This window comes from Tuber melanosporum (genome assembly GCF_000151645.1).
Source record: "Tuber melanosporum whole genome shotgun sequence assembly, scaffold_153, strain Mel28".
Lineage (NCBI taxonomy): Eukaryota > Fungi > Ascomycota > Pezizomycetes > Pezizales > Tuberaceae > Tuber > Tuber melanosporum.
The window spans coordinates 47,893-75,669 of NW_003298812.1; the positions used below are offsets into that span (position 1 = coordinate 47,893).

At 47.5% G+C, this 27,777-nt stretch overlaps 5 protein-coding genes; 3 read left to right on the top strand and 2 right to left on the bottom strand.

The window, feature by feature from the left end:
- Positions 1 to 5,644: 5,644 nt before the first annotated feature.
- GSTUM_00002878001 (uncharacterized protein) lies at positions 5,645 to 6,377 on the top strand. XM_052355724.1 has 1 exon: positions 5,645 to 6,377. The coding sequence occupies exon 1, from the start codon at positions 5,868 to 5,870 to the stop codon at positions 6,102 to 6,104; it is 237 nt and encodes a 78-aa protein (XP_052211697.1). The 5' UTR covers positions 5,645 to 5,867; the 3' UTR covers positions 6,105 to 6,377.
- A 2,332-nt stretch (positions 6,378 to 8,709) lies between these two features.
- On the top strand, positions 8,710 to 9,549 carry GSTUM_00002880001 (uncharacterized protein; the record flags this gene model as incomplete). XM_002836588.2 has 1 exon in its annotated part: positions 8,710 to 9,549. The coding sequence occupies one exon, from the start codon at positions 8,710 to 8,712 to the stop codon at positions 9,277 to 9,279; it is 570 nt and encodes a 189-aa protein (XP_002836634.1). The 3' UTR covers positions 9,280 to 9,549.
- Positions 9,550 to 20,010: 10,461 nt separating this feature from the next.
- GSTUM_00002881001 (uncharacterized protein) lies at positions 20,011 to 22,228 on the bottom strand (the record flags this gene model as incomplete). XM_002836589.2 has 6 exons in its annotated part: positions 20,011 to 21,031; positions 21,080 to 21,134; positions 21,192 to 21,435; positions 21,514 to 21,595; positions 21,697 to 21,815; positions 21,883 to 22,228. The coding sequence occupies 6 exons, from the start codon at positions 22,226 to 22,228 to the stop codon at positions 20,060 to 20,062; spliced, it is 1,818 nt and encodes a 605-aa protein (XP_002836635.1). The 3' UTR covers positions 20,011 to 20,059.
- A 636-nt stretch (positions 22,229 to 22,864) lies between these two features.
- GSTUM_00002883001 (uncharacterized protein) lies at positions 22,865 to 24,179 on the bottom strand. XM_002836590.2 has 2 exons: positions 23,856 to 24,179; positions 22,865 to 23,769 (listed from the first exon to the last, which is right to left on the bottom strand). The coding sequence occupies exons 1-2, from the start codon at positions 23,991 to 23,993 to the stop codon at positions 22,951 to 22,953; spliced, it is 957 nt and encodes a 318-aa protein (XP_002836636.1). The 5' UTR covers positions 23,994 to 24,179; the 3' UTR covers positions 22,865 to 22,950.
- Positions 24,180 to 25,971: 1,792 nt separating this feature from the next.
- On the top strand, positions 25,972 to 26,786 carry GSTUM_00002884001 (uncharacterized protein). XM_002836591.2 has 3 exons: positions 25,972 to 26,080; positions 26,170 to 26,481; positions 26,545 to 26,786. The coding sequence occupies exons 1-3, from the start codon at positions 26,072 to 26,074 to the stop codon at positions 26,623 to 26,625; spliced, it is 402 nt and encodes a 133-aa protein (XP_002836637.1). The 5' UTR covers positions 25,972 to 26,071; the 3' UTR covers positions 26,626 to 26,786.
- The last annotated feature ends 991 nt before the right edge of the window (positions 26,787 to 27,777 follow it).

Below are 27,777 nucleotides of genomic sequence, written 5' to 3' on the forward strand. Positions count from 1 at the left end.
CAAACCTTGTTTATTTATCGCCCTCTACTGATGGGGGAACAGACCATTCTGTTCCAACGTTATATTAAAAGCGCCCAAGCGGTGATTCTCCGAACTATGGAAACTCTGTTCGGCGGGTGTGGTCTGATGGGTTCGGTATGGTCTCGTTGGGCTCGAATGGAGTCCTGGCAACCCTCTCATGTCTGCATTCGTATCATAATCAAATTTGACTGGCGTCATCAGCACTGCAGAGATCTCTCTTTTCCGACAGAAATTTTATTATCCCCCCATGCATACTCAGCAGCTCGCGGTAGCGGCGTTCGGCCACTATTATCAATAACATGGGGGTGGGGTCCTCCCTTTCCAATGGCGTCTTGGCATGGTTCCAACATGCCCCTCTCCGATAGCTCACGGGATTGGAGTTCGGTCAGTGTTGTCTGTTATCTTGGGGTTAATATTCTTCCGTTCCAATAGCGTCTTCATAGCTAGCCCGTGCGAAAATTTAGCCCGACAAGATTATATAACCAAATTTAATGTCCTTTATAGGGACTACCAGCCACTGTCTCTAATAGCATGTCCACAGCTCCCGCGTGCCCACCGCCGGCGCGAAGGCTTGTTGGAGGTGCTAAGAGGGGGAGTATCAAACATGAGCGGAAAAGAATCTACTGCCGTATCTGACGATGGCATAAATTTTCTCTTCAATGCTAAGCTGCTTTAGTTGCTGTTGCTGCTTGCAAATACCTTCTTTAAATCCAGTTATCATACTTGGAAGTTATTTCTCTATGCGCTGGGTGAATGAGAACATTATTTACCCGTAGTGGAGCAATGTCATCCCATGCTCAGTGAATGGGACTATGACCCCCATTCCCGCAATATATTACTCAATTTGTACGGCCAAACACCATTGCTGCTCTAGTTGCCACCTTCAAAAGTTAGACTTTAGTTCCAGAATGCCCCTGCCGTCCGTCCGCTAGGCCACCCTATCATATTGCCGTTTTTTTGACTAATATTCTACAAAAGCATGAATAGGGACTAAGAGTGGATTAAATCCAAGTAAAAGGGAAAAAGGTGTTTTTTTTATATTGAGCAGCAAGCGTTCGACATAATTAGACTATCATAGCATATCCCGTGACCCACCCACCCACCCACATCCCATGACAAAGTAACTAACTAACTAAGCAATAAACCTGCGGAATACCGTCTCGAGTGTCGAACGCAAGCAGAAGGACATCAACCCCAGCTCAAGAAAGTAAAAAGTGGAGGCGGGCAATCTGCAGGCCAAAGTTTAGTTTCAAAGCTCCAATGTGATGGATAGTTAGATAGCGCACCGGCTCTGGGCTGTTCCAGTCCATGATTTCCTCCCAGTCGAAATTGTCTTCGGCCAAATCAGGAATGTGAGCAAAGATTTCGGGCTGTAGTAAACAGCTGTTAGCTTCCACAAATATAGGTAATTATAATGTAGGGGACTTGAGTATATACTCCAATCTTCAAACCAAGCAAGTCTTCCAACTCAATGGCTGGTGCGTCCATCCATTCTTCCCAGGAGTCTTCGCTTTGATCATCTTGGTTAGTCATTGTCGCCATAAATTCGTCTCTCTGAGTCTCTTTGGAGACTTCCTTATCAACTGCTGCAACCGCACCCTCAACGGCAGCATCTCCTTGAGCCATCTCCATCTCATCACTGTTGTTATGTTCTTCAACAGCCACCAATCCCCCTTTCTTTTTATAGTTATTTCTAACCCCAATGCTCAAGGCTCGCACAACTTGATGAACGGCCTTATAAATCCTATCGTATCACACCAAATCAGCCTATCCAAAAACTTCTCAGGGGACCCCAAACATTGGATAGGGGAAAATCAGCTAGTTGGAAAAAAACATACCCAACGTGATCCTCTGGCCAAACCAATCCTTTGCCCCTACCACCCGGGAAGAACTTAGGTCCAATCTCTTCAAGTGCGTTGTTGATCCATTGACGATAAACCCTCTTGTTGTCGCCGGTGTCCAAACGCTTACATTCCAACGGGGGGGTACCGGGAAGAAGGATGGACTTGATGTAGACCTTGAGCTCATAGTACTTCTCGGGGGTCATGCTGATTTCGATGATGTGCTTGGGAGTTTTGGCGGTTTTGATAGTTTTGGGAGAGTTTTTTGCCATTTTTTCGGTTCTTGTTAGATAGTCGTATTTTTTTTTTTTGGATGGCAGTTGTTTGTGGATGGAATAGTAGTGTTGTCTGTGAAGGAAAGCTCTTAGTCAAGAGAGCGCTTTACATTGGGCAGAGCGCTGGTATAGTAAAGTTTGAGGAGTTAGGGTTTATCATTAGCTGCCGAATCTTTTCCGAGCTATAGGGTGAGCTAAACATCTGGTAAGGACGCCCCGTATCATAAGTAATATATTTCCACTGTCTCGGAAGGCAATCAGCTACCATAATATTATGATACTGAAACTACGGTTGAAGCAAGTTGCCTATATCTTGACATCTCTTGGATACACATCTCCGGAGAAATTATTGCCCAAAACTCTTCATTTTCCAGATGGGGCATTTTAATCAACTCTTTTAACATTCTCCCAGCTACAACCGTGCATGCAGCCGCCTGGCATAGGGAAATATCTTCATGATGTATCATGGAATAGAAAGTATGGAGGCCCCTGGTGGCCAGCTTCTCCCGTGAACGGCACCGACACCATACAATATAATTTCACTACCCTAATTGACCTATCCAGTGACCGATTCAATGAAATATGACACCCGGGCTGCCGGACTACCAACTCACAGCTGCTTATAAAGACAAAACAAACATCGATGGGGGAACATCACTAACTCTCACGAAACTAATCGCCAATTTTCAACTTGCTATCTTCAATTCGCTAGCTTGTGTTCCAAGATATGACACCCTTGTCATCTGCGCCTCCGCCGATTGAGATCCTGTGACGCGGTGCGGAGCTGCAGTACCGGGGGGGTAACTCAAGTACTGTACTCGTAATTTTCTGACGTTTGTAAAAACGACCGGGTCCACATGATCCTGCATATGCAGCCAAGAAAATGTGCAGGAGACCTACATGAGCAGGAAGGGAAGTACCTTTTAGAAACACGAAATAGCTTCTTGAAAGGGTTCAGGGGCAAGAGCTGCTAGGAGGAGGAGATTCTGAAGAGGGTCCCAAGAAATAGAATCATAGAATGGTCGCTCGGCAGTAGGCTGGCAGTAAATTACTGTACAATATATAGATAGAAAATAGAAATGAAAACAAATTATAAAACTAATGGTTAAAGGAATTACCACCACCATCAGTAATACATGCCTCTATCCGGTTCTGCATAGACATAATATGCTGATTTATCCTCTCCATAGGATACCGGAGCCATTCCTCCTCCACAACCATCCAAATCCCAGTAGCAGTAACCCGAATTCCTAATTGTGCCTTAATACTATCCTTTATCTCACACCAGATCGTCTCGATTGTGTTGAGATCTGGGGAGTTTGCTGGCCGTTCCAGCTTCTGAAATCCAAGCTGCTGGCATGTGCGGTCATGATAATGGTGGATATGCGCTGGCACATTATCCTCCATTATCACCACCCCAGGGCGGGCAGCCTGGACCAAGGTCATAAAAGGATAAAGGAGGGGGCTTAGAATACATTTACGATATATGAATCAATCTATGCCCCCTCTCCTATCCTTTCCTCATTCTTTCATCTCCAGTAGAGGTCTTGGGTTCTCAACACCAAGGTTGATGAGGTTATATCTTTCAACCTCAGTATTTTCTTCTTCCTACTCTCAGTAGAGCTGGAGAAGAGCGGCAGCCTTCTGGTATTTCAACTCGTATAGAGTCACATACATATAATACTAGTATGGAAGTTCCGCCTCTGTATATATTGTAGATTAGTATTAAAACATGTAAATAAATTAAATAAAATGAATGAATTTACCTGACTTTCTGTACACTACAGCTCCCCAGAACATTACAGTAGCTTCCTGTGCAAACTTTTGGTTTATATTTTGCAGGAGGTAGACCTCACCAGGTTGCTGTAGAACTCTACTAGTCTGACATTGATGTAGAGCCCCTGTTTCAAAGTACGATTCATTGGTAAATACAACCTCTGCCCAGTTCTGGTACCGGTACTGCAAGCAGAATGCTAATTAAGTATCCTTGTGCTTCTGGGAAAGGGTAGGTTTTTCTGTTGCCTTTTGCCGATGGATATTGTTCTCTGCAAGAACCCTTTTCACCATTAGATTACAAATATCTAGGCCAGCTTTTTAATTAATATTTATTAACTTTATGTACATATTATAATAGATTAACTAGCTATAGTAAAATCTCAATTGTATAAAAGTATTCTTCTACCTGTGTAGGCAAGTTGCTCAAATGTCGTATGATAATACTCACTATCTGAGAGTGCTACCTCAACCAAGTGCATTTTTTGATCAGCTGTGAGGGCAGTATTGCATCCCTTCTGGTTGTTAGGCTTGGCAGCCAGATTAACTGGAATACAAAGATTAGGATTTCTACTTGGTTCCACTGCTCAACATTTTGCCTCCTAGATAATATTAGAACGTGTACTGAGAAGGACACCTGTTTTGGCTGCAATTTGAGTTAAGGTTACCTTACGGTGACCTCTCATAGTTGAATAGCCTACAATTTAGGCTCTCTTCGCCATTGAGATTGTTGACCCTTGTGGAACAAAAGGCATCTTGAAAAAAAAATTTTGAGAGAGAAAATACAAATTGATGCCGAACAATTGAATTACACCAAGTACAGCACAGAAGCAATTTCTAAGGATGGGTACTTGTGGGTACTGGGTATCTGGGTTACAATTGTAGCTTTTGTGCCTTGTTACTATCAATCCTATTGGGCTATCCTGCATGTCTTGGCTTATGCGGGATCATGCGGACCCGGTCATTTTTACAAACGTCAGAAAATTACGAGTAGTGGAGATGCTGGACCCCTTCCTGGATCGGCCCCTAAATATTTGATCGGTATAAGAAATACTGCTAGTAGTGGCGGAATTTTCGGTAGTATGATAATGCTGTTGGATAAAATGAGAATAAGTCCTTTGGTGCTACGACCTTCCGCCCAATACTCGAGTAGTTTGTACGGTAATACTACCCGTAGTACTCGTTTGCATAGCATGATATTCCAAGGAAATCATCTCTACGAGTATGATAGGTATGACTCGTTACATGTGAGTGTCACATGACCAATACACTCCTAGAGCAAACAGGATGAGATACTATTTCCAACAGTAGGGTTTCTTGATGTATTGTTTTGGAAATATATTTTGTATATTATCTCCTGTCTGTCCATCCCAGTCGATCGCTTAGTTCGCCATCTCTCGTATTCAGTTGCGCTTGACCTGGAGTGATTTCACTCTTACCACTTCCTCCTTTAGCCCCTATCCGTAGTCTTATTGTGACCATATGATAGGAAAACAAAAAACTTTTATTAGAATCTGATGGTAGAGTGACCTATCTTCAGCGCGAGGGAGAATGCATAAATATGTCATGTAACTTATTGGCGGAGGTTCGAGCATGGCATTTGCGACAGTAATAAGTTACATTAATTCATGACTACCTAACTCATAATAAAGACAAAGAGAATGAGAAATTGGCACTCGTTTAAATTTAAATCTACCCACCCAGTCCTCAATCAGCCGCCCGGCAGAAACCAACCAGAAAGAAAAGCCCCCTTCACAAAGCACAAAAGAGATTATTAATAATAACTTCATACCTTCATTCACCCTCGTGCTTGCTCCCTCCGGCTCACTCAGAAAAGGGAAACAAACACACCGCTTAGCAAATTCACACCCCTAGAGCTACCCGAACTGCCGACGCCACAGCCTCCCTATCCCCCTCCGGATAAAGCTTCTGGACCGCCTCTTTGGCCTTTGAAACCATGAATTCCCACTCCTCCAACAACTCCGGGAACTTCTCCTCCAGCGCAACGATAATCGCTACCGTCGTGAGAAAGTCCGCGTCCGCGTGCGCGTTTTCTAACCTGCTGTTTCGCAAGCCAAGCCAAGCCAATATCCTCCCGTCCGCTTTGAACATCCCATTGGATTGCGGGAGGCTGGCTAGGTCGGAGACTAGGTTGTGCGAACCTTCTGGAATCCACTGCGATTCCTGCTGCTGATAGTGCTGTGCCGGAGGGAATGATGATTGGTGGTTGAATTCGGGGCCGGGCGTGAGTGGGTCAAGGTCAAAGTTGCCCAGAGGGTCTTGTGCGATGTAGTAAACTTGGGATTGGAGTGCAGGACTGTGCGATTGGGGGGTCGCGGTACAGGAGTCTTGCGGGGTGCAGACAACTTGGGGTGGGAGAGTTGGGGAATTAGAGTCTTCCACCGTAGGGTAAACTTGGGGTCGTGGTGCGGGGCTGTACGATGGGAACGCCGCGGGGTGAGAGCCCTTCGCGGCGTAGCAAACCCGGGGCCGGGGCGCAGGACCGCGCGACGGGGAGGCCATTGGACGAGCGTCCTGTGCGGTGTAGCGGGCTTGGGTTCGGGGTGTGGGACTGTGCGATGGGGAGGCCGGAGGATGAGAACCCGGCGCGGCGCAGCAAGCACGGGGTCGGGGCGCCGGACCGCGCGACGGGGATGCCGGGGAACAAGAGCCCTGTGAGGAGTAGCGAGCTTGGCGTGGGGATGTGGGACTGCACGATGTGGAGGTCACAGAATGTCGTGCCGTGGCGGACCGCGGCGAGGCAGGAGCCGGTGCTTGTGAGGCGGGGAGTGTTCCTAGCGGGGAGGAGGGTTTATGCCCTAGCAACGAAGGGCTGGACACTAGAGATGGGCTAGAGATCGGGGATGAGAAGTCTTGCTCGCCAACGGGCGGTGCAAGGAGAGCTGCGGTTTCCGTAATCAGGTTTAGGCCTTCTCTATCTTGTGAGATCGGTTTGGATGAGGACCTTCTCTGGTGGGCCTGTACTGGCTTGCTGCTCGGTTTCGGTGCTGCGCCGAAGGATCTACCTCCTATCCTTGCTCCCCCGACAAGGTGTCCGGAAGCTCCGCCCGGCTGCGTAGAGGCCTTGGGCGAAGGCGGTGGTGGTGGACCCCTGGAGTAGGCTCCCCTAACGATGCCACCACCAGAGACTTTAGATGGTGCTCTAAAGCCCTCGACCCCTCCTCTGGATAACTGCTGCTGCTGACACGTGTAACCCCGTTCCTGCGGCCTAGGCGAAGCCGAAACACGCTTTGGCGCACGACTGCCCCCTAGAGCCGATTTGGAGTGACTAGTTCGGCGTGAAGGAAAACTTGGGGGTCCAGAGTTGGCGGCTTGTGATTCCCCCTCCTTGGGCGCTTCCGCTCCCCCCCTTCCTGGCTCCCTTGCCCTCCCCCTGTTGATTCGCCCCCTCCAACCGTCCGCCGGGAGAATGAACTTGCGGATCCGGAGTTGGTGGTTTGTGTTTCTCTCTCCATAAGCGCATCTGCCCTCTCCTCTTCTAGCTGATTTCCTTGTTCCCCTGTTGCTTCAATCCCTTCGACAGCTACGAATGAGGTCCACTTGCTAGCCAGCCCAAACTCAAGACCGATCCTCGTTCCTTCTTTCGCGATTAGTTTGGCGTGCTTTGCTGGCTCTTTTGCTTTATCGTAGATGCCTTCGAGGTATGAAGGTCTGCCTTCTTCGAGGTCTTGGAGGAGCTTGCGTCCGGCGTGCTGATAAAGGCCGATTGATGCCCCTGTGGAAGTGATCGCATGTACGGGGATCTCAATTTGAAGTGGACAGATGGTGTTCGAGCTGGTGATATGCGCGAAACCCTTCAGGAAGACCTTTTCCGGTCGGTCGCCGTTGGATATCAAAAAGTAGACCGTTTCCCGGGAGTATGAGAATAGTCCAGGGACGATTGTGGGGGCTTGGATGACCTTTGGTAGCGTGAGAGTGGATGTGCTACTATATGGAGCAAAGGGGGTATTATCTGGGTCGCAGTTTGGGTCGAAGAGGGAAATCGGAGCAATGGTTCTAGGAGCAGAAGCGGTCAGAATCGCACGTTGCTTTTCGGGCTTCCCCGCCCAGCCTATGTCCCAGCCATTGACATGAGGTGTCAATGCTGCCTTCAACATGCGCATGACCTTCTTCTGGAGGCCACTAGCGATGTTGACAATCTGCGAATACCCCTTTCCAGCTCGAGAGATTCCCTCCACGAGGCTATGTGAGACTGTATCCCCAACGCCAAGCGAGAAGAAACGAACATTCCCGTCCTTGGAAGACCCGTTGATAAATTCAAACAAGCTTTCCGCCCCCCAGACTTCTCCGTCGGTAAGGATAAGGATTTCAGCCCTCATATCCTGTCGCCGCGTCTTCACAGCGCCTACCACAGCTTTAAGTATCTCCGTTCCACCCATTTTGGAATCCAAACCCATGACATGAGCCTTCGCCGCGTTCAGAGACACCTCCGAATACTCCTGCGATTGCGGCCAAAGGAACGAATGGTTGGATCCGAAGGAGCAGATATTGAAGTATAAGCCTACAGGCAACGAGGAGAGGAAAAGTTGAAGAGCAGATCGGACCGTGGCAATCTTATTACCCATCGACCCTGACCGGTCAATAACGAATATGATTTCGTGACCTTGCGAGGGAAGGGCAAATTTCGGAACCATTGTGACCATAAGTGTAGATGTATCTTTTAGGGTGGGGTGAGGAGCGAGAAATGCCCCGGGATCGCCGATGTTATTCACCTTGATGAGAAGGGAGAAATCCTTGTCGAGCCCCGTCAGAGACCGAGAGGCAAGAGCAAGCATTGCATGTGCCTTCGCAGGATTGAAGTCTATGTCGGCGCTGGAATGGGATCCAATTCCGATAGAAATGGGATGACTGGGCGAGGTAACACCCCTGATTGGCCCACTCATCGTTGCGGTGATAGAGAGGGAAAGGCCGGCATCCTCCGCATCACCAATATCCTGAACCCTTTGCGAGAAGTTGCCCCAACAAGTCCGCCATCGATTACCGAAAACCAAGCCTGTAGTGGCGGGCCCGTTTCCGTACTTTGGGGCAATGACAGTGGGAATGACGAGTTTGACCCCATCGACCTCAATGCCTTGCTTCAATTCGTGTACATACTTGATGACTACCACCACCAAACCGCCAGCTGGAATGTTTCCGATGCTGGTTGTAAATACCTCACTGGTATCCTGGGAAAACAAAGCAGTGACTCTTCCCGCAGATTTAGCAGCTTCATAGATGGCTTTTGCTTCGGCCCTCTGCTTGACCACTCCACTAATTGTCTTCTCCCCAACCAAAGCCTGGAAGTCCGTGACAGAGGAGGATCCGTAGAGAGGGAATGTATACAGGGCTTCGGAGATGTCCCTAGTTGACGAATTGTTATACACCTGCGTGAGTGAATGGGAGGCGGTGAGATCCACGATGTGAGATTTCAGTGTGGTTGAAATGAGAGGGAGGGACTGCAGGCAGCCACTATCGACATGGGTAACTCGGGTGGTCATGAGGGCGATCAGCGTGGTATTGAGAGTGTGTTTGTTTTTGAAAGACGGCAGATTTACGAAGGGGAATTGAGGGGACTCTATAGAATTTTCTGAAGCCGAAGACGGCCACGAGGTATAATAATTAACGCAAATTATTAAAAAGAAGTGAACTACGACACACCCTAGGTCAAGTTCACGAATAACTTCCGGCGCCAGTAGCAGCTAGGCCAAACACGTTCATCGTAATAATACATTATTATTATACCAAGGCGGGAGCTTAGTAAATTTGGGTTTAAGGCCCACCAATTACTACTGGGGTTATATTACCGGTATATGGCAGTACCATATCATACATAAGTTAAGGGCAAAAGTCCAGAAATAAAAAATCCGTGTGGCAGCCATCATGCCCCTCCATCGAATCCTGCATGCCCAGGAGGAAGCGATACCGCTATCGCAAGCGAAAGTTCGTGGTTTATCGCACCATGAAGGTTGGACTTATGATAATATTATGATACATGGAGAGCCTTGCGCTATCTCCTCTCAGTGCCAGCAGGGTTAGGTTTCCCCCCACCATTGAGTGCGGTAGGTACTCGAGTACTGTGGAGGGAAAAAATTGCGCGATGATTTTTATTCTTAGTATACTATTGCTTTTAGTTAGAGTTTCTGAACATAGTCTGGGTTGGCAAGAGTGTGACTGTTGTGTTTAGTATCGTGGAGGAAAAGTTTTCACAGGACTGCGTTTTTCCACACACCTTGAAGGTATATAAGAGGCTGTGGGAAACACCTTGGGAACGATATTGGCGATTGGTTGAACGAGCAACATCCCCGCATCACTATGACTTGGATTTTTGATTGTGTTTGTTGTTTTATTTCTTGTGCGCTTTAGTTACTTCAAACTCTCTACTCTACATTCCGCTTACAGGCTATACTTGATCCGCCTGAGTGCGTTGCGTGAAATAGAGCCGGGACCCACGATATCGTTTTTCATTGGTGCTCTGAAACGGATTTTTTTGGTTACTACACCAGAGAAGGCCTTGTCTCATTGTATTATTGATTGTTGACTTTTGTTGTTGGTTCGAAATTTATTTCTAAATTCTGGAAATAAATACCTCAGCGAATTTTAGTCGGGCTATTGACTATAGAGAGCAGCTTCTGAAACGTTACCGAGAGCATACTGCTTGGTTTTCATTACCAGAATCTCCTCCTCTTTTCACAGCTTTAGCCCTACCCACTCCGAATATACAGGTTTGTAAGCCGAAGTTGCTTCCGGGCAGAATGTCAAACTTCGTTAAAATTACTCCATTTAATGGAGGTACTACGGACTTTAGTGAAAGTGTGGACGAATACCTAGATGATATCGAGACTGCTGCACTATCATGGGATCTGAGCATTGCACCAGGAACTACCAAGGCTACTGATAGATTGAAGATCAGATTGTTTTGTCAGAACTTGGAGCGAGATGGAGATGCCTGGCATTGGTGGTATTATGTTCTTCCGGAAGCGTCAAAGAAGAGCTATGAGAGCATAGTTAAAGAGTTTAGAGAACGATACGGATTACGGGCATCAGAGGCATCATCTTTATTTGCCGTACAAAATGAGATGCTTTCACTTTCTCAAGTCGAGAGCGAACATATCCACGATTATGTTCATCGAGTTGAGAAGCTCTCTGGCAAGGTCCCTAAAGAGATGGATTCTCTTTTTGCCATTGCGTTTATTAAAGGGATGAATGACCAGGAACACAGACAGTGGATCACTTTTGATCTTAAGAATGATACAAATTTCTCTTTTGGAAAAGCCTTATCAGTAGTAAAGTTTTCCTTTCAAGAAATTGGAGAGCCAGATCCTTTCCGCCCTCAGGGAAAAGTAAATGAGTCTGATACAATGACACTTTATAAGACTCTGAATGTGGCTCAGGTGAATGTACTTAAGAAGACAGATGTTCCAGTTCAGAGCATTCCATTGGAGGTAGCTCAGCCAATGATGATACAAGAGCAGTTCAATACATTTATGGCTGCCTACGAAGCAAGTGTCGGGCGGGGATCGCGGATGAGTTCTAGTCAACTATTAAACCGACGTTTGAATACTCGAATTACTTGCTTTAATTGTGGGCAGCAAGGACACTATTCAAATACTTGCAATAGACCTCCAATTCCTTCCAATCAACAGCAGCAAATACGAGAAGATATCAGACGTGAGAGAGAACTTCAGGAACAAGATTACCGACCGCAAGAACGATACGTACCTGCTCCAGCCTCTGGAGCGAACACAGTTGCTATCTCCCCAAGTTCGATTCTTCCCCGTCCGAAGCAGCCTGCCCTGCTGGTTGTTGCTCCTATACCTGTGACTTGTGTTCGTTCTTGTTCTGTAGCCAGAAATGATCTTGGTAAAGCTTGTGCTATGTTAGCCAAAATTCCAGCTGTGCGAACTATTTTCGAGAATGCTTTGGTGGAAAAGAGAGCTAGAGTAGAGGATGATGATGAAGGGAGTGTATACGAACGTGGAGCGTCCAAAGTTCCCAGACGGACTCAGGATCAAGGAGAAAACCATCCTTTGAGAAGATCTGTCAGAACTACGAACAATCCTCGGGCAGGAAGATATAGTGATGAGATGGAAAATAATTTGAATGAAGTAGAAAAGATGGTAGAACAAGCAAGAATGGCAGAGAATGAAGCCATACATGTACGGAGAGGAGAACCAGCAATACCATCCGCTGTTAAAAGTATCAAAGCCGTCCATGATTTCGAGAATGGGTTCCAGGCCTTTGAACGTACCGATTAAGTGGATGGAAGGCCAAGAGCCTTTTACAATTGGTAATGCTCTCGATGGATCCAATATGAACTTGAGTATTACACTTCCTCAACTTCTTGACTGTTCTCCTCGTCTCCGTCGTGACTTGGCAGAACTGTTACGTTCTTCTATTCCGCGAGTAAGGAAGAAAAAGGATGCGCCTGACCACAATCCTGTTACCAGGAATGTGTTGCATTCGTCAAGCAAGGATCCAAGAAAGGAGATCATTAGTGAAGCTGCATCCAGTACAGATGAGAATATTGAATGTCTGTATATAGAGGCTTGGAGTGGCAATTATCGTATACCTGATGTTCTTGTTGATGCTGGAGCCATGCTTGACTTGATCTCAACTAGCCTAGTTGATGAGTTAGGGTTACACCGTTATCCTGTGAGCGGATTGGGAATGCATCTGGCGGATGATCACTTGGTGATATTGAAGCATTATGTTTGGGTTGACATTCTAGTTGCTGGAGTGCTCACTCATATCAAGGCATATGAGGTTGCGGTATGCGAAACCTACCAGCTTCTCCTTTCGAGAAGGTGGCTTAAGCGTGTTCGGGCAGTGGAGTATCACGATAATCAGATACTATTTATCGAGGGTAGCGATCGAACACAGCGTAAGGTTCCCGGCATTTCTATGGAAAAGTCACAGAGGAGAATGAACAAGATTGATACAGGATCTGTGATAGACGTGGATGATGAGGAAGCGGAAGAGGCGATTGAAACATTGTTAAATGAACTCGACCATTGGGAGGAAGGAGACGAAATGTTTCCGATTTCGGAAAACTAAAAGCATCGCTCTGGCATCAGGGTAAGGAACGATGCTTATATGACCCTGGGGCGAGGAAAAACAATTTGGATGAAAGGATGAATTACTTTTTGGTTGGCGGAGTGAGGTGGCATTTTGTGGAAAGGAGGATGAAAGGGTGTCAAGAATATTTTCTGGGGAAGAAGCGGAAGGGAAGAAGAGAGTAGGAATCAGAGTAGTGCAGGGTATTGGAAGGAAGAAAGAGGAGAAGTGTAAAAGAAGAACTGAGCGTGAGGGAAAGAGAGGGATAGGAAAGACTCCAGGAGTTTTGCACACAGCTGCATTAACTCGGAACAAGGCACAGCTATTTCCGACAAATCGTAGGCCAGTCAGCCATCCAATCATTACTGAGAAAGAAGTTACTCAGCCAGAAATAGATGAGTGGTTTGTCGGAACAAGTATTCACCTGGGAGAGCAACTGACTATTGGAGAACAAAAGAAAGCCAAGCGGATGCTGTATACGTGGAAGGATGTTTTTGAGACTGATCTTCTAAGAATTTGAAGAACTGACCTGATTCAACATGCGATCATTTTAACCCCCGAAGCGAAACCCTACCGAGCAAAAATTCCATTATACACGGAGGAGGAGATAGCGTTTTGTCACCGTTTGTTGCCAAAAATGGAAGAAGCCGGTTTAATCTTTCGCTGTGATAGTGAGTGGGGAGCACGAACGAAATTTCCTTGAAAGCTACGAGCAGAGTCATTACCCAAGGAGGCGAGATTGCGAATGGTGCACAATTTTATACCGCTGAATCGAGTTACAGAAAAGTCACAATATCCATGTCCTAGGATTGAGCAGATTGTCTATACTGTTTTGAAGAAAGGAAAGCGCTTCTTTTTCACTACCGATGCTGCAAACTCCTACTGGGCAATTCCAGTTAGAGCTGGAGATGAGACAAAACTCGGATTTGTTACACCTTATAGGATGTACTGTTATAATGTTATGGGACAAGGACTTACAGGTGGAACTCATACATATAGTCGGTTCAGAGACCTGGTATTTGGTGCTATTCCCGAAGGATACGAAGACAGCTCAGGTCGTAGAGTGGTGTTGGAAGGAATGGAATCGCTGATCAGGGATCAAGGCGAAGTGGCATTTGACGGAATGATTGACGATAGCTATGGAAGTGCTACTAGCTTCTACGTAATGTATCGATTTCTCCATACAAAGTTTTTTCCAAGATGTGTCTGAGGGCCGATATACTTGAAGGACTCCAAGTCTCATTTCTTTTGTGACTCTCTGGATTTTATTGGATTTAGTGCGGGCCCCAATGGTCTTCGCCCGTCTCTGCGCAAAAGAGAGGCAATTCTGGAATGGCCTATTCCTAGCACCTTCGCTGATGTAGAAGCCTTTTGTTATTTGACACCATTCCTACGACGGTTTATTCCTGGAAGAGCGGAGCTAGTCTGAATAATGAAGTACGGGATTGACGATAAAACCTTGGACAGGAAACATACGGATGCAGCGCGACGACGAAAAGAGATCGAAAAGACCTTTCAGTGGACAGAAGAGAAAAATGTAGCTTTCCAGGCGATAAAACAGGCTATCGCAAATAATGCTATGGCATCACCAGATCCTAAGATCCAATACCATTTGGCTGTAGATGCTAGTAAGCGTGGAGTTGGGGGGGTACTATTTCAGCTGGAGGGTATCATGGCCGGAACGGAAGCTACGAATTCCCAGTCCCACCAGGCAGCTGAGAGGATTGTTATGTTCATATCATTTAAACTTGCAGATACAGAGACCCGGTACTCAAACTCTGAGAGAGAAGCACTGGCGGTTATTCGTTGTTTGGCAGAAGTCCGATGGATGGTGATGGCCTCATCCTATCCAGTTCTTGTGTATACAGATCATGAAGCCTTAAGGACCTTATTGACCGGATTGGATAATGATACTCACTGTAGAATAGCTAAGTGGCAGGAAAAGCTAGGGGAATATGAGTTTCGCTTGATTCATCGACCGGCTACAACACATTTTATCGGCATCGCAGACAGACTTTCCCGACTACCAACTCGTTTGATGTGGAGACATACGGCTGAGGATAGTGAAGGTTTACGGCCAGCAATTCATATTATTGTGCCTGTGAAGGGTCTAGCTACCAATGTTCCGGTTACTTCAGAAATTCCAAAGCTGTTGCGTGAGTGTGGGGAGTTCTGGAAGATGGGGAGTTGTGGGAGTCAGGAGGTAAAGAGGAGAAGGAGAGACCGGAATTGGATGAATAAAGGAGTAAGCGTAGTACAGGAAGCGGTAGCCGAAGAGAATGTCGAAACTGATGGATGATTGAAGGAGGCTGCAAGGGATATGAGGAGAAGACGATGGAAGATTTGGCTAGAATCAAAGATGTATGGGGCTGTCGTGAAGGAAAGACTAGATGAACTGGACTTTGAGATTATAGGAGCTGGAGAGGTGAGATTGGGAAGAAATGAGAGAAGGATGTTAGAGAGGTTGATGTGAAAGTTTGTATTAGTGGATGGGCAAGAACCTAAGCTTTTCTTTCGGGAAAAGAATGGGCAATTGGCAAGTTGTGTATTGGAGAAGGACGTGAAAAGGGTGCTTGGAAATTTACATGAAGGTCATGGACACTTTGCGACTAGTGTTACTATCGGCCACGCACATGGAAAGGTCTACTGGCCATCTCGCTCAAAGGATATAGCACAATGGGTTGCCTCTTGTGAAGCCTGTCAGCGGGTTACCAAAATTCAGAAAGCCGGAGTTATACGACCTATGCTACAGTTTCAGCCCATGGACATGATTGGGATGGATTTTGTGGGACCTATTAATCCACCATGCAAAGCAACGGGAAATCTTTATATTCTTATCGTAATTGACTACTTTTCTCGATTTCTTTGGGCTGTTGGAGTACAGAAGGCAGACCAGATCTCAACTATGAAAGCCTTATTAGATCATGTTATTCCGAGTTTTGGATGGCCGCTATCCGTTTACACTGATAATGGAAGCCATTTTACTGGAGCGATGATTTCCAAAATGTGGACAGATCACAGTGTCCATCAGTTTACTTCCGCGATATCACATCCCCAATCAGTGGGACTTAGCGAATGCTACGTTCAAATGCTTATGGGACGTATCAGACTTTGCTGTATTGCTGATGCTTCTTCTCGCTGCTGGGGATTACACATCAGAGATGCCGTTCTCAGTATCAACACTCGGTACATTCGCATACATGGATACACTCCGGCGGAAATTCTTCTCAGCTTCAACCCTTCAGTAACGCGGAAGTCAGATGAAGGCTTGTCCAATTGGCTAAAACGAACCCAACCTGCGGTACCAGATCTACCGATCACCTCCGAAGAACGAATAAACTCATATCTGGATCAGCGAGATGAACACGGGATTGAGGCTGGAAGGAAGTTAGCTCAAGCACAGGAAAAGATCAATCCACGGATGACGGCCGGATACAAGCAACCACAGCCAGGAGATCTAGTTCTTCTTCATGATTTTCAACTGGCAAAAGACAAAGGACGCAAACTGGAACATAGATGGTCAACACCGAGAATCTTGGAAAGGGTTTCAAAGTCGGGAGTCAGTGCACATGTCCGGCAATTACATGACCCACCTGGTATGATGAAACGGTTTCACTTTGACGATCTTCTTCTATATATACCGCGGACAGAAAACTATCCTATGCCAGAGATGTCGCATGTGGTGACTCGTGGTCAGGGACATGGAGTAGAATATGTACGAGGAGCCATGGGGGCTATTGAGGGAGTTCTGACATTAGGGCAAAGAGCGTTTGATATTTCTGATATTGGAGGTTGTCTTAGGCAATAGCGCAAGCTTTTGGCAGCAGTATTGTTTTCTTTCTGGTTTCATACAAATTGTTTAAGAGGAGATTAGACATCTGGGTCGATGTCATTGCAAAAATCGGTGTTTCTGTGGAGGGAAAAAATTGCGCGATGATTTTTATTCTTAGTATACTATTGCTTTTAGTTAGAGTTTCTGAACATAGTCTGGGTTGGTAAGAGTGTGACTGTTGTGTTTAGTATCGTGGAGGAAAAGTTTTCACAGGACTGCGTTTTTCCACACACCTTGAAGGTATATAAGAGGCTGTGGGAAACACCTTGGGAACGATATTGGCGATTGGTTGAACGAGCAACATCCCCGCATCACTACGACTTGGATTTTTGATTGTGTTTGTTGTTTTATTTCTTGTGCGCTTTAGTTACTTCAAACTCTCTACTCTACATTCCGCTTACAGGCTATACTTGATCCGCCTGAGTGCGTTGCGTGAAATAGAGCCGGGACCCACGATATCGTTTTTCAGTACCGTACTATGATAACATAGCATCATATCATACCGCCACCTTAGTAGCCTAGCCAGTCTTGTTCACAGCGACAGCATACCGGCACTACCGCACACGGTAGTAAACTTACCGTACCCGCGCTGAGGCGCGCTTGAGAAAGAATCCTCTAACATACCAAGTATGACAAAAAAGACCAAAGAGTGCGAGGCACTAGCACGCAATGCAGTACTGCTCTCAATATCAGAAGCCTCGAAGCGGTAACGTATACACAATAAATGAAGATTCCACTCCTCTCCAAGAGCCCTGCGATACTCGCGGAAGATACAATACTTGAAACCCACGGCATAATCTCGCATCCCATCTTTTTTTATTCCATGGGAGAGAATCTACCATGCTATAAAAGCAATTCCCTAACCCCCCCGTAACAACACCGCACATACCGGCACCGCGCTTTAATTCCACCCGCAAACGAATAAAGAGTAACCGTGTCGACGTTACAAACCCATCCCCAGGCAACCTCCACCTAAGTTCTAGGAAATATAGTATAACAGAGTGACAAAGATGCAAACGAAAGGCAAGATGGCCGAGTTGGTTATGGCGCCAGGTTAAGGTTATCTTAACACGCATCCTGGTTCGGGAAACCGAGCGTGGGTTCAAGTCCCACTCTTGTCACATCTCTTTTTCGTCCCTTCAAATCTTGTGAAATCTCGCCATGTCTAATTATGTGCTATGATGTACAACTTATCAAAAGGTGCGATCTAACCATTTGATAGCCCATCTAGTCCAGTTCCATTCTTCCTTTTATCCTAGCCCCTACGCCCTGGCAAGAGTGAGGTATTCCTGGCAAGCCAGGGACAATTGGTCTCTATTGCAAGTACACGGCACCTTGAAAAGAACAGCCATAAAAAGTGCCCGGATGAGATATCCTGAGCGCTAAGGGTCACTTGGCCAACCGACCCGGAGCGGTAACAGCTATTGACATCGTAGGTTGTGTTCCTTTCTTGCAGTGGGGCATCTGACGCGGCCTCACACGGCTTCTAGGCCGTATGGTACATCCGGGGCTCACTTGCGGGAACAAGGGAGTGGGGGAAGAACGAGCAAAAGCAGAATCACAACAAGTATATCTGACTTGTTGAGGAGTGCCGGTGAAGACCTCCTACTAGATCTCCACATCACCAGAAAATGGGTAATATTGGCCTGAGGATTCAAGACCGGCTACAAAAGTATGATAGCAAATCTCGTCAACCTCCCCCCGAGGTCTCGACGAACCTGTCCTAGTTGTGCGCTGTGGGCAGGCACGGGATACTGTACAAGTACCATAGCCAGGAAAAGCGAAAGGATATCAATGTCAGCCATTGACAAAGGACCCCCTTCCGGGACGAGACCCTCTTCGAGCCAGCCTCTACGTAGTTACAGTGCTATACGAGATGCAAAGAATATCATACCACAGTTCTCCTTTGTGATACGCCGAAAATGGCTCTTAACATTCGAACCAACCTGCGCCGAAAAATACCAGAAAGTACTGTTCATTGCGGGGTGACCTCCGTGATCCATAGCTAGGGGGTACAATGCGTAGCATCACCGTAGGCCATGCTAGGCTTACCATAATCAACTTCGGACAAGCAAGATGCAAAAGCTGCTCAACCGACATCCATTAGCTACTACTGTTGCTGCTGCTGCTCTCCGAGGTTCGGACTACAGGTGACCTGCTCCCACTCCCGGATGGATATCCACGGGGTCACTAACCGACTAACTTGCGCCGTCAAGTTATTCTCTCTCTCTCCTAAGATATGATACTCTCGGCATAGGCGTTGGATCAAATACAAAAAGCCCCTGCCAATTTGGCACATCGACTCGTCCCGCCTACGAGAGATCCCTCGAAGGGATATGGCTAGACACTATACTGGGCAGAAACGGCAGTTAGGTATCGATTCACGAAGAGAAAATGCAGGAATCAGGAACCAGAAAAGGAAAGAAAACCGGCAATTAACTACGGTGATTAGGTATCAGGTTTTTTCGAGTATTCCCTCATTAATTTTGACGTAGTTTTCTTTGCTTACTTCCCGCTGCCAACGTTTGCCAGGTTCTTGGCTGGTGGTGAAGTTCATATCCGATCACTCGACATATCGACATTGTTCAATTGTTGGGTATTTTTATTATTCTGCTTCTGCGTTCACATTGGCTGGGGCGCGGTCGCATTGCATTCGGCTTTCCAACTTTCTCTATTCCGCTGCCGTATCCGGATATCGGTTGAGGGATGTATGGGATCTCGCCCGTTGGGCGTCGCGGCGCTACACGACTCTATGTTCGGCTCTCCACGAGAAAGATAGAAGTCTACTCAAGGGCCGTGTGCTTCTTTAGTTTGATCAATCAAATAAACCATCAATTGAGCTATTCGATTCTACCCTGCTCCATACTATTTGCATATTGCAAAGCGCCACGACTGACCGTCCGGCGTCGAACGCACAGATTCTTACGGCAGGACCTATGAAGGGGGTGCAAGTGGGCGGGTGTGAGTGCTGCGAAAGGTACAATATCCTGGGGTGGCCTGAGCTCAATTGATTTGGGGACGATGAGTTGTTTGGGTCAGCTGGCGTTTCGGACAGGTCGGGTCAGCGATGATGCCGAACACCACTAATCTGGCTGCTGACAATGGAACAAGCTAAATGCGCATGATTGGGGAGGAGGACGGAAGCATGCAGCTATAGCCAAACCTCCAATACCCCTCCACTACTAACAAAATACTACATTCCCGGAAAGCAAGATACCTAATTAATTAATTTAGAATCCCATGTGTTCACACCCCCGTTCATCCTACTCGCCCAGCATGACTTTATGCCACAACCTCCTCCACCACGAGCCCGGCTTCCCCGGCTGTTCCCAGGCAGCCCAAACCCTCCTCCCACCAACCCAAGTCTCAAGCACCTTCGCATCTCTTATCCCCTCCTCGCCCACTGCCCAGATATCCCTATCAAGCACAATCCAATCCGCCCACCCACCAACCTTCAACTCCCCAACCCCCTTATCATCCATGAACCCGCCCCACGCCACATGTGCACCAAACCCGCTTAGTGCCTCCTGGAGGGTAATTTTCTCCTCGGGATACCAGCCGCATGTCGGACAGGTATTGTTCTCTGAGCTACCGTCTTCTGGCGAACGTCTAGTCATTGCGGCATAGATGCCTGCAAAGGGGGAAGGTGGTTCTACGGGAAAGTCCGAGCCCAGAATTACTGGTAGACCTGCATTGTAGAATGACTTCATCCGATATGCACTCCCCGCAAGACGTTCGGAACCGAGGCGCGAGAGGGCGTATGCCATGTCGCTGGTGGCATGGGTAGGTTGTATCGACGGGATAATTCCCATGCTGACGAGTCTTTCTTGGTCCCCTAGGGATATTATCTGTGCGTGCTCTATCCTAAAGCGTTTTTCATCCTGAAATGATCGGAGGCTACAGGTTTCACGGTAGGGGCTCTGGGGGCAGAGGGGTTTCAGAATTTTCTCGAAGGCTGTTATGGCAGCCCGGTTTGCGCGGTCACCAATTGCGTGGATATTCACCTGGTAGCCCAGGTCATCCCACCCCTTCGCAACGGAGTAGAGGTCTTCCTCTCCGATTAGCATGCTGCCGGTCGCGTTGAGTTTGTCGGAGTATGGCAATAGGAGGGCGGCACCCCAGGATCCAAGGGCCCCATCTGTCATGTCGTTAGTCGGCCTTGCAGAGGAAATTCCACGGCCGATTGGGTATATACCGGCAAATAGCTTAACAGACCGCACACTCAACTTCCCATCCTCACGGTTAACCATTCTTGCTTCATTCCCACAGACAGTATTCCGAACCGGACACTCCAGCATTGCGTAGAACCTTAAAGTTAACCTCCCTACATCCGCAAGACTACAAACCATCAGCAAATCCCCCAATACCAGAAATCCGAACGCAACTGAGCCCTACTCATTAAGGATTTCTACATCAGTTGGGAGTACACCCGCATCGTGCACCCCAACAACGCCAACCGAATGCAGCGATTTCATCACATCCTCCAGAAATCCAATCTTCTCATCACGCCCGGGGCGCGGCCAGATATCGGATACGGGGTCCATAGCGTTATCACAGAACACCCCGACTCCTGGGTTGGTGATTACCTCACCTCCGGGGATCTCCGGGAATGGGTTTGGGAGGAGATTGAGAACCGGTTCTACCCCGCAAACAAAATATTAATCCATTGGCCGGCGGAAAGGGAGGGAAGGAGGGAAGGGGCATAAGGCGTACGAACCAGAAACCCAAACGCAGTGAGCATCAACTCTGTCCAGCATGATATACAGTCCAGATAACTCCGGATCCTGACTGAGTTGTGCCTAGCCATAATCACACACGCGCACACAATGGCATATACCACCTCGTAAGCAAACAAGCACCACGTTGCCAGCCGGGGGAGTAAAAGCATCAGAATAAGTACAGCAACTGGCATAACCCCGCCAAAATTCTTCTGATCCCACCCGATCCCCCGGATCCACTTCTCCTGATTCCCGTGCGTTGGGTTCTTTTTCAAGTATTCCTTAATTCTCGTCTTGATTTCTAAAACTATGGTAAGTATCGAGAGGAGATAGAAAAAATTGGCCGAGTTGAGTACGGTATATCATACCGTCCACGCTCCCTGCCCCATAAAGCTTGACACCACTCAACATCTCCCCATATTGCAAAACATGTCCGTGCCCATCCCACAAACCCGGAATCGCATAGCCGGCGCTCACATCCCAAGTCTCTGAGCCACCACTATCGCTATAACTACTTTGGTTAAAAAGGCGGAGAACCCGCCCACTCTGGCCAGATGCGCAAATGCAGGTGAACGAATCATTAGCCGGGGACAGAGTGTCAATACGCTGGTAGCATTTTATTCTTGACGGTTTTTTAAAGAACTCGAATCGCCAGATTCCAAGTGACAGTGACAGTGCAAATATTGCTGAGGCAATATAGTTTGTTGACGGCATTCCTGTTTGTGGTACCGTGGTGGGTTTGATTGTGGGTTGTGATGTGGTGGTAGCACTAGTGATGGTGTGAGTTGTTCTAGTGGGGGGTTGCTGCTGGGTTGGCCAATAAGGAATTGTTGACCGGTTAGCTAGTGTTGAGGCGGCTATTTGGTTTTGTTTGGAACTTAAGTCTGAGGCTGGCTGCCGCCCTCTCAGAGTACTTATGTACGGTATTTAGGGGGGGGGGTTTTCCTTTTTCAGAACATTGTGTCTTTAGTTTTGGTTCAATACTTGAGTACTAAGTAGTCTACAGTACAAAGACGTGCAGCCCTCGCTGCGGCCTATTTAGGGGGGTGTTTGGACTCTTGAGGTTTGCATCCTTGGCTACATACTAACCCACTTTCAACAATCCGGAGAATTTTTCCTAGCTGCTGCCGGGTATACCAGGGTAATAAATTTGATTGAACGGGCACCGGCATTGGTGCATTGTGTTCACCAGTTCTCACTCGGGATATTAGGTTTTGGGATTAGAACTAGGTTAGTAACCCCACACCAAGAAAAGAAACCAGACAAACTGATGAATTATTCAAGAGCATCCTTGGAAGCATCCCTTGCGCTAAGAAAACTATGTAAACCACCAATTCTGACAAAACCCCATTGACAAACAATAGATCGGTATCCATTCTAAATCTAAAAGTAGCAAGCTGAGCTCCCCGCCCCCGATATACAGCCCCAGAAAATGTCTAGTACCAGTTCCCAATATGCACCAACCCTTCCTCTGTTCCATCCCTGAGTTCATTATCCAACGGGTCCAACCCAATCATATATTTCGCAATCCCACATCCCCTCTTCCTCTCCGCCTCAATACGTTCCCAAGTCCAATACTCATCACCTTCACCCTTCTGCGTCAATGAGCGGTCTAAATCTCTCATCAGCGCATCCCCGTCAGTGCCACCAACAGCCTCAGCCGTGGCAATCGCCTTCCCAGAAATCTCCACCAGCTCGTCATCCCTGGGGGACGCCGTTCCCGAAACCGCTGGGGTCAGCTCCTCAGCGCCAACCGGCCTCTCCGGTAGCAGCCCGGATTCCCTAAGGACCTCTTCGGGAGGAACCGTGACACGACCCTGCTTGAACACGTACTTGCTAATGCAAGTAGCGAAAATCTTCCTCTTCCCGTCGGGGCCCTTCTTCAGCGCGACGAAGTGACTGACGACGAACACCCATTTTGTGTCCCAAGAGAGTAGTCGTGTAACGACCTCATACTTTTCGAATGGCTTGATCTCCCGACGGAAGAGCGCTGAGACTCCGGCGAGCGCCACGTACAGTTGCTTCTTGCTCTTGCGGCGGATAGACAGGGATTTCTTGATCAAGTGGCAGACGAGGTGGGTTCTTGCGATGTCTAGGTCACTGAAGTATGTGCTGTTGGACTTGTGCAGGTTTAGATCACATTCGTACAGCGGGGATCTCGAGGTGGTAGTTATCGGGGAGAACAGGTCCGCGCGTCCGGGTAGCGCTTTCTTGCGGCGGAGTAGATGGAAGTATAAAGAGCGGTAGAAACGGAACTGTGGTGATGTCCTTGCGATAAGCCACTATTTGCGCCAGCTTCGGGAAGGTCAGGGGGATAAGAAAGCGTGTCGAGAATACTCACATGCCATGTTAATGGAATAGACTTGATGTTCACTAGCGCAAGTAATAAGAAGACAAGTTTAAAGATCATGTTCCACGTCGGTAGGCTAGAGAATATACTCGAACCCAGTGCCGAAGCGAGTTTGCTGAGCGCTGCCATGGCGGCGGCTTCCTATGTCGTTGCGGGAGGCAATGATGATAGATTGGCCGGCGCTCTGGGGCATTTGGGCTCTCGCGTCAAGCGGGCCATCAGAACCGCCAAGCAAAAGGGGCTGATTACTTATGCTTCCCGAGCCTCAAATCGTCGGCATCTGTTAAAATGGACCCTCGGTGACACGTGAAAATCGATACAGTATGAATGAATATTTTCAAAAAAACGATGCAAAAATTGATGGGGGATCTCAAAGCTTTTAAAGATTCTAGGAATTAAAGCGCCGTATACTCAAAACAAGGTAGCTTCACCCACTAGTTTACAGCCTAAAGGAAAAGGAGCAGTCCCAGATTACTTATGAAGCTATGGCATTCAAGGGGTGCACACCGCTCCTACTGTTAGCTCCCCAAAAAAAGAGAACCAGAACTTTGGTTGATGTGAATAAGCAACTTAGTGACCAACTGGGATCCAATGTCAGTGCCGAGGTATCTCAAGATTCCCCGCCTCTTAATAACCCTCTCAATCAATGACTCCAACCCCTGGGTCGGGTGACTTATTCGAAATTCTATACTCGATGCTTTTGTTGGGAGGTTAGAAATACCGGTAAGCTCTCCCGTCTAAACTTGAGGGGTTTTCAGGTTTGATATTATGAATAATAACGTATCACACTTGAGTTCGATCGAAGACCACTGAATCCGGATGGATTATTACCGTATGGGGTCTGGGGTCCCGGTACCCATACTAAAAACACCGGACTGAATTGACCGTTTCTGCCCACTTCACATACCGATAGAGACGACTTGAGCTCTAGCCGTGCAGCACAGCTTCCTGCTGGACAAGAATAGGACCCAACAGTATCGACCGATGAACCGGAGGCCGCACAGACCCGGAGCAGGACACCACTATGCTTTTCTCAAGCACGGCATGTGTATTTAGAGACCTGGTACCGATCTGGCAAGCCGTATTGGCAAGCCGCCAGTATCATAAGTTTCCAGCACAGCTGGTGAAAAGACCTGTCAGCCCACGATCTGGCCTCGCTATCCATGGGTGTCGGCATGATACCAGTATCATGTCATAGCTGAAAGTGCAATTGCCGCAGAAATTGGGTAACAGCCGCCCATATTGACCCTACTCAAGCAGAGGGTGAAAGCCCGCCCGTGCCCGACCATGAACGAACTATTATATTTCGCTGATGGTTAACATATCATACTCACTCAACTAACATGCGCCCTGTTGAAGTAACGACGTCTGGGATGTTAATTGTACCACTACTTGCCCATTCCAAAAGTATCCGGAAATCTTGGTGAGGTTCAATGCGGGGGAAACCTTAAACCAGAGCCATGTAGCACGACCTTTGAGCTCTGCATACCCCACTCTAAACTCCTAGACTATAGCTCACCCAAAAGTTAATACTTTTAAAAGGATTTCTATAGGCTAAATCTCTGCCCTATCATACCTTGTATCAAAGTATAGAAAGAAAGATACAATAAAAGCTACTGTTGAGAAACCTTAGAAGTTTGAAGCTAGGCATGCTTTATCGAGAAGTTTCATGAGTTAAAGAGCCCCCCTCCACTACTCTAACTATGCGAAGATTTCTGGATACTGTTGGGATGGGAAAGTACTGTACTCGAGCACAGGCACTTGCATTACCCGTACCACCAGCGCCGGTGCAGCAGGTGAAGATGGGGGACTCCCACCGCACAATATGATAGGGACTATTGGAGTGGGTAAAACTGATTAACGTAAACCAGGAACTCGGGGAGCATCTCAGCGGCCCCACGGCATGCCATCACCTCAGACATTGTTGACGGTAAATTATCAGTGTCTTGGCAGATGTCTTTACCGGAAGCCCTACCCCCGGAGCCCGTTCCGGCAGCATCACGCGACAAACGAGCTATTATGACCCTGGCAGTCAAGGTGATCTTGCTCTTTCCGTTCCCCTCGAGGATCGAGTAAATTTACCGTATCATACTCTCGAGTACCCTAAGGTCTCTACAGTCAGTAGCGCGTAAACCTAATCCCAACGTCAAGCTACAGTACTCCTTCCGTGCCTTTAATCTATCACAATATTATCATACTCCACAATCATGTTCGAGGTATGTATGATATCATGCGTCGCCGATTTTCTCCCTACCATATCCCCTATACCCCCTTAAATCAACTGACCTCCCTTAAACCCCCATAGTCGGCGTCAACCTACACTCTCCGCCAACACCGGGCGGATAGCGTCGTCCTCACGCAAGCCGAGTTGGTAGAAATCCGTGCTGCCCAACGTACCTTTGAAGGCGCATACCTACGGACCGCGCTCTCGCAGTTTTCCTTCTCCCTCATAATCCTCCGGATCTTCACACAGGAATTTTACTCCATCGGCGCTCTGTTCGCAGTGTTTGGTGCATTCATCATGCTCGCTAGCCTTTTAAGGAGGAGGAGTGGGAACAGGCAGTTCTTTAGGGATGAGAATGAAGGGGGGAGGAAAAAGTTTAGGACTTCTGGGAATGTGGGACCTTTTCTTTTCTCCTGTGAATGGGACCGTTGCTGATTCTCTTTGCGGGGAGGATAGGTTGTTGCAGTGGTTAGTTTGATTAGCATCGCGGCTTATTCCGCGCTGCTGGTTCTGTTGTGTAGGTTGCAGGGGGCATAGGTTTGGACCGAACAATGGAATGGGGATGTTCGGAAATGGGAGTTGATGTGGAATTTTTGTTTGGTAGCGTGGGGTTTTGCTGAGTCTCATTCCTCTTTTGCCAGCTCGCAAGAGATGGTTCACTTAATATTATTGGTAATTAGGATTTATCTACATGCCGGTATGATATTGAGGTGCTGTTGGCGCTGGCTGCCCGGAATACGGGGAAACGTTATTGCGCCACGAATTTATGGAATCTTAAATCACCCTATTGACCAGGGTTCAAGCCATGAATCACCTAGACTCCATATTTCGTCAGCGTAGAGAGGAGTGCCAAAAGGCACGTTCGCTCCCAAAACGCTCCCGGGGGTCTCCAAATCCCAAACATCATGTGGATAAAATCTCATATCATACTTATAACCTAAGGTTACTGTGTGAATAAGGCAATGAATATGACCCCTGAAAGTACTGTACTCGTACAAGGAGACCCTTACGTCAGAACGGAAAATCTCTCCTCAACCCGTTACCTACGGTACGCCCAATCAATGTCACTGGCCACCTTGACTGAAAGAAACCACACTTCTCGTGACCTCTCAACACTACTAGGGCTGCTGGCTTCTGGTCTAGTTGAGCGATATATGTCAACAGCACTCTCCTATCATTAAGCTCACCAGATGAGGGGTATCACCCCACCCCCATCGGCAGCCGCAGTACCTCTGGGTGAGACTTTGCGCTTTGACGGGGAAAACATCGAATGATGACTACAGCACTGAAAGGCTTGATTGCTTGGAAGAGTTGAAAATAATGTTATTATAGACACCGGAGGCCGTGATGCACCCACGTGGAATTGGGTCTCAGGTTCTCTCCCAGGTTTATGGGACTGCCGCTACTATCCTACTGGGTAGTCAGGCCGCCATTTAGGTTTCCGATTTTTTCTCAGCCGGATACAGTATTTCACCTGCTGAAATATGACTCCAAGTCTACTCTACCGCTGACCCAGAAACAAAAGCAAGTTAGAAGGAGACGGAAGTACAAAGTGATATACTGGCAAATAGCACCTGGTCCCCCAGAAACCACAAGCTGTTTTTGTGCGTTCGCAAATTCTACGGAGTATAAAAGTAGTTTTTCTCCAACAACCCCAGCCAGACCCCCAATTCCCATTACTGAACTATT

Excerpts from the sequence above, each read along its gene's own strand:
- GSTUM_00002878001 (XM_052355724.1), top strand. The coding sequence starts at position 5,868 with ATGAATTCCCACTCCTCCAACAACTCCGGGAACTTCTCCTCCAGCGCA.
- GSTUM_00002884001 (XM_002836591.2), top strand. Across the intron at positions 26,482-26,544 it reads AGTTTAGGACTTCTGGGAAT|GTTGTTGCAGTGGTTAGTTT; the intron begins GTGGGACCTTTT and ends CGGGGAGGATAG.
- GSTUM_00002883001 (XM_002836590.2), bottom strand. The coding sequence starts at position 23,993 with ATGGCAGCGCTCAGCAAACTCGCTTCGGCACTGGGTTCGAGTATATTC. Across the intron at positions 23,770-23,855 it reads CTATTCCATTAACATGGCAT|TTCCGTTTCTACCGCTCTTT; the intron begins GTGAGTATTCTC and ends ACATCACCACAG.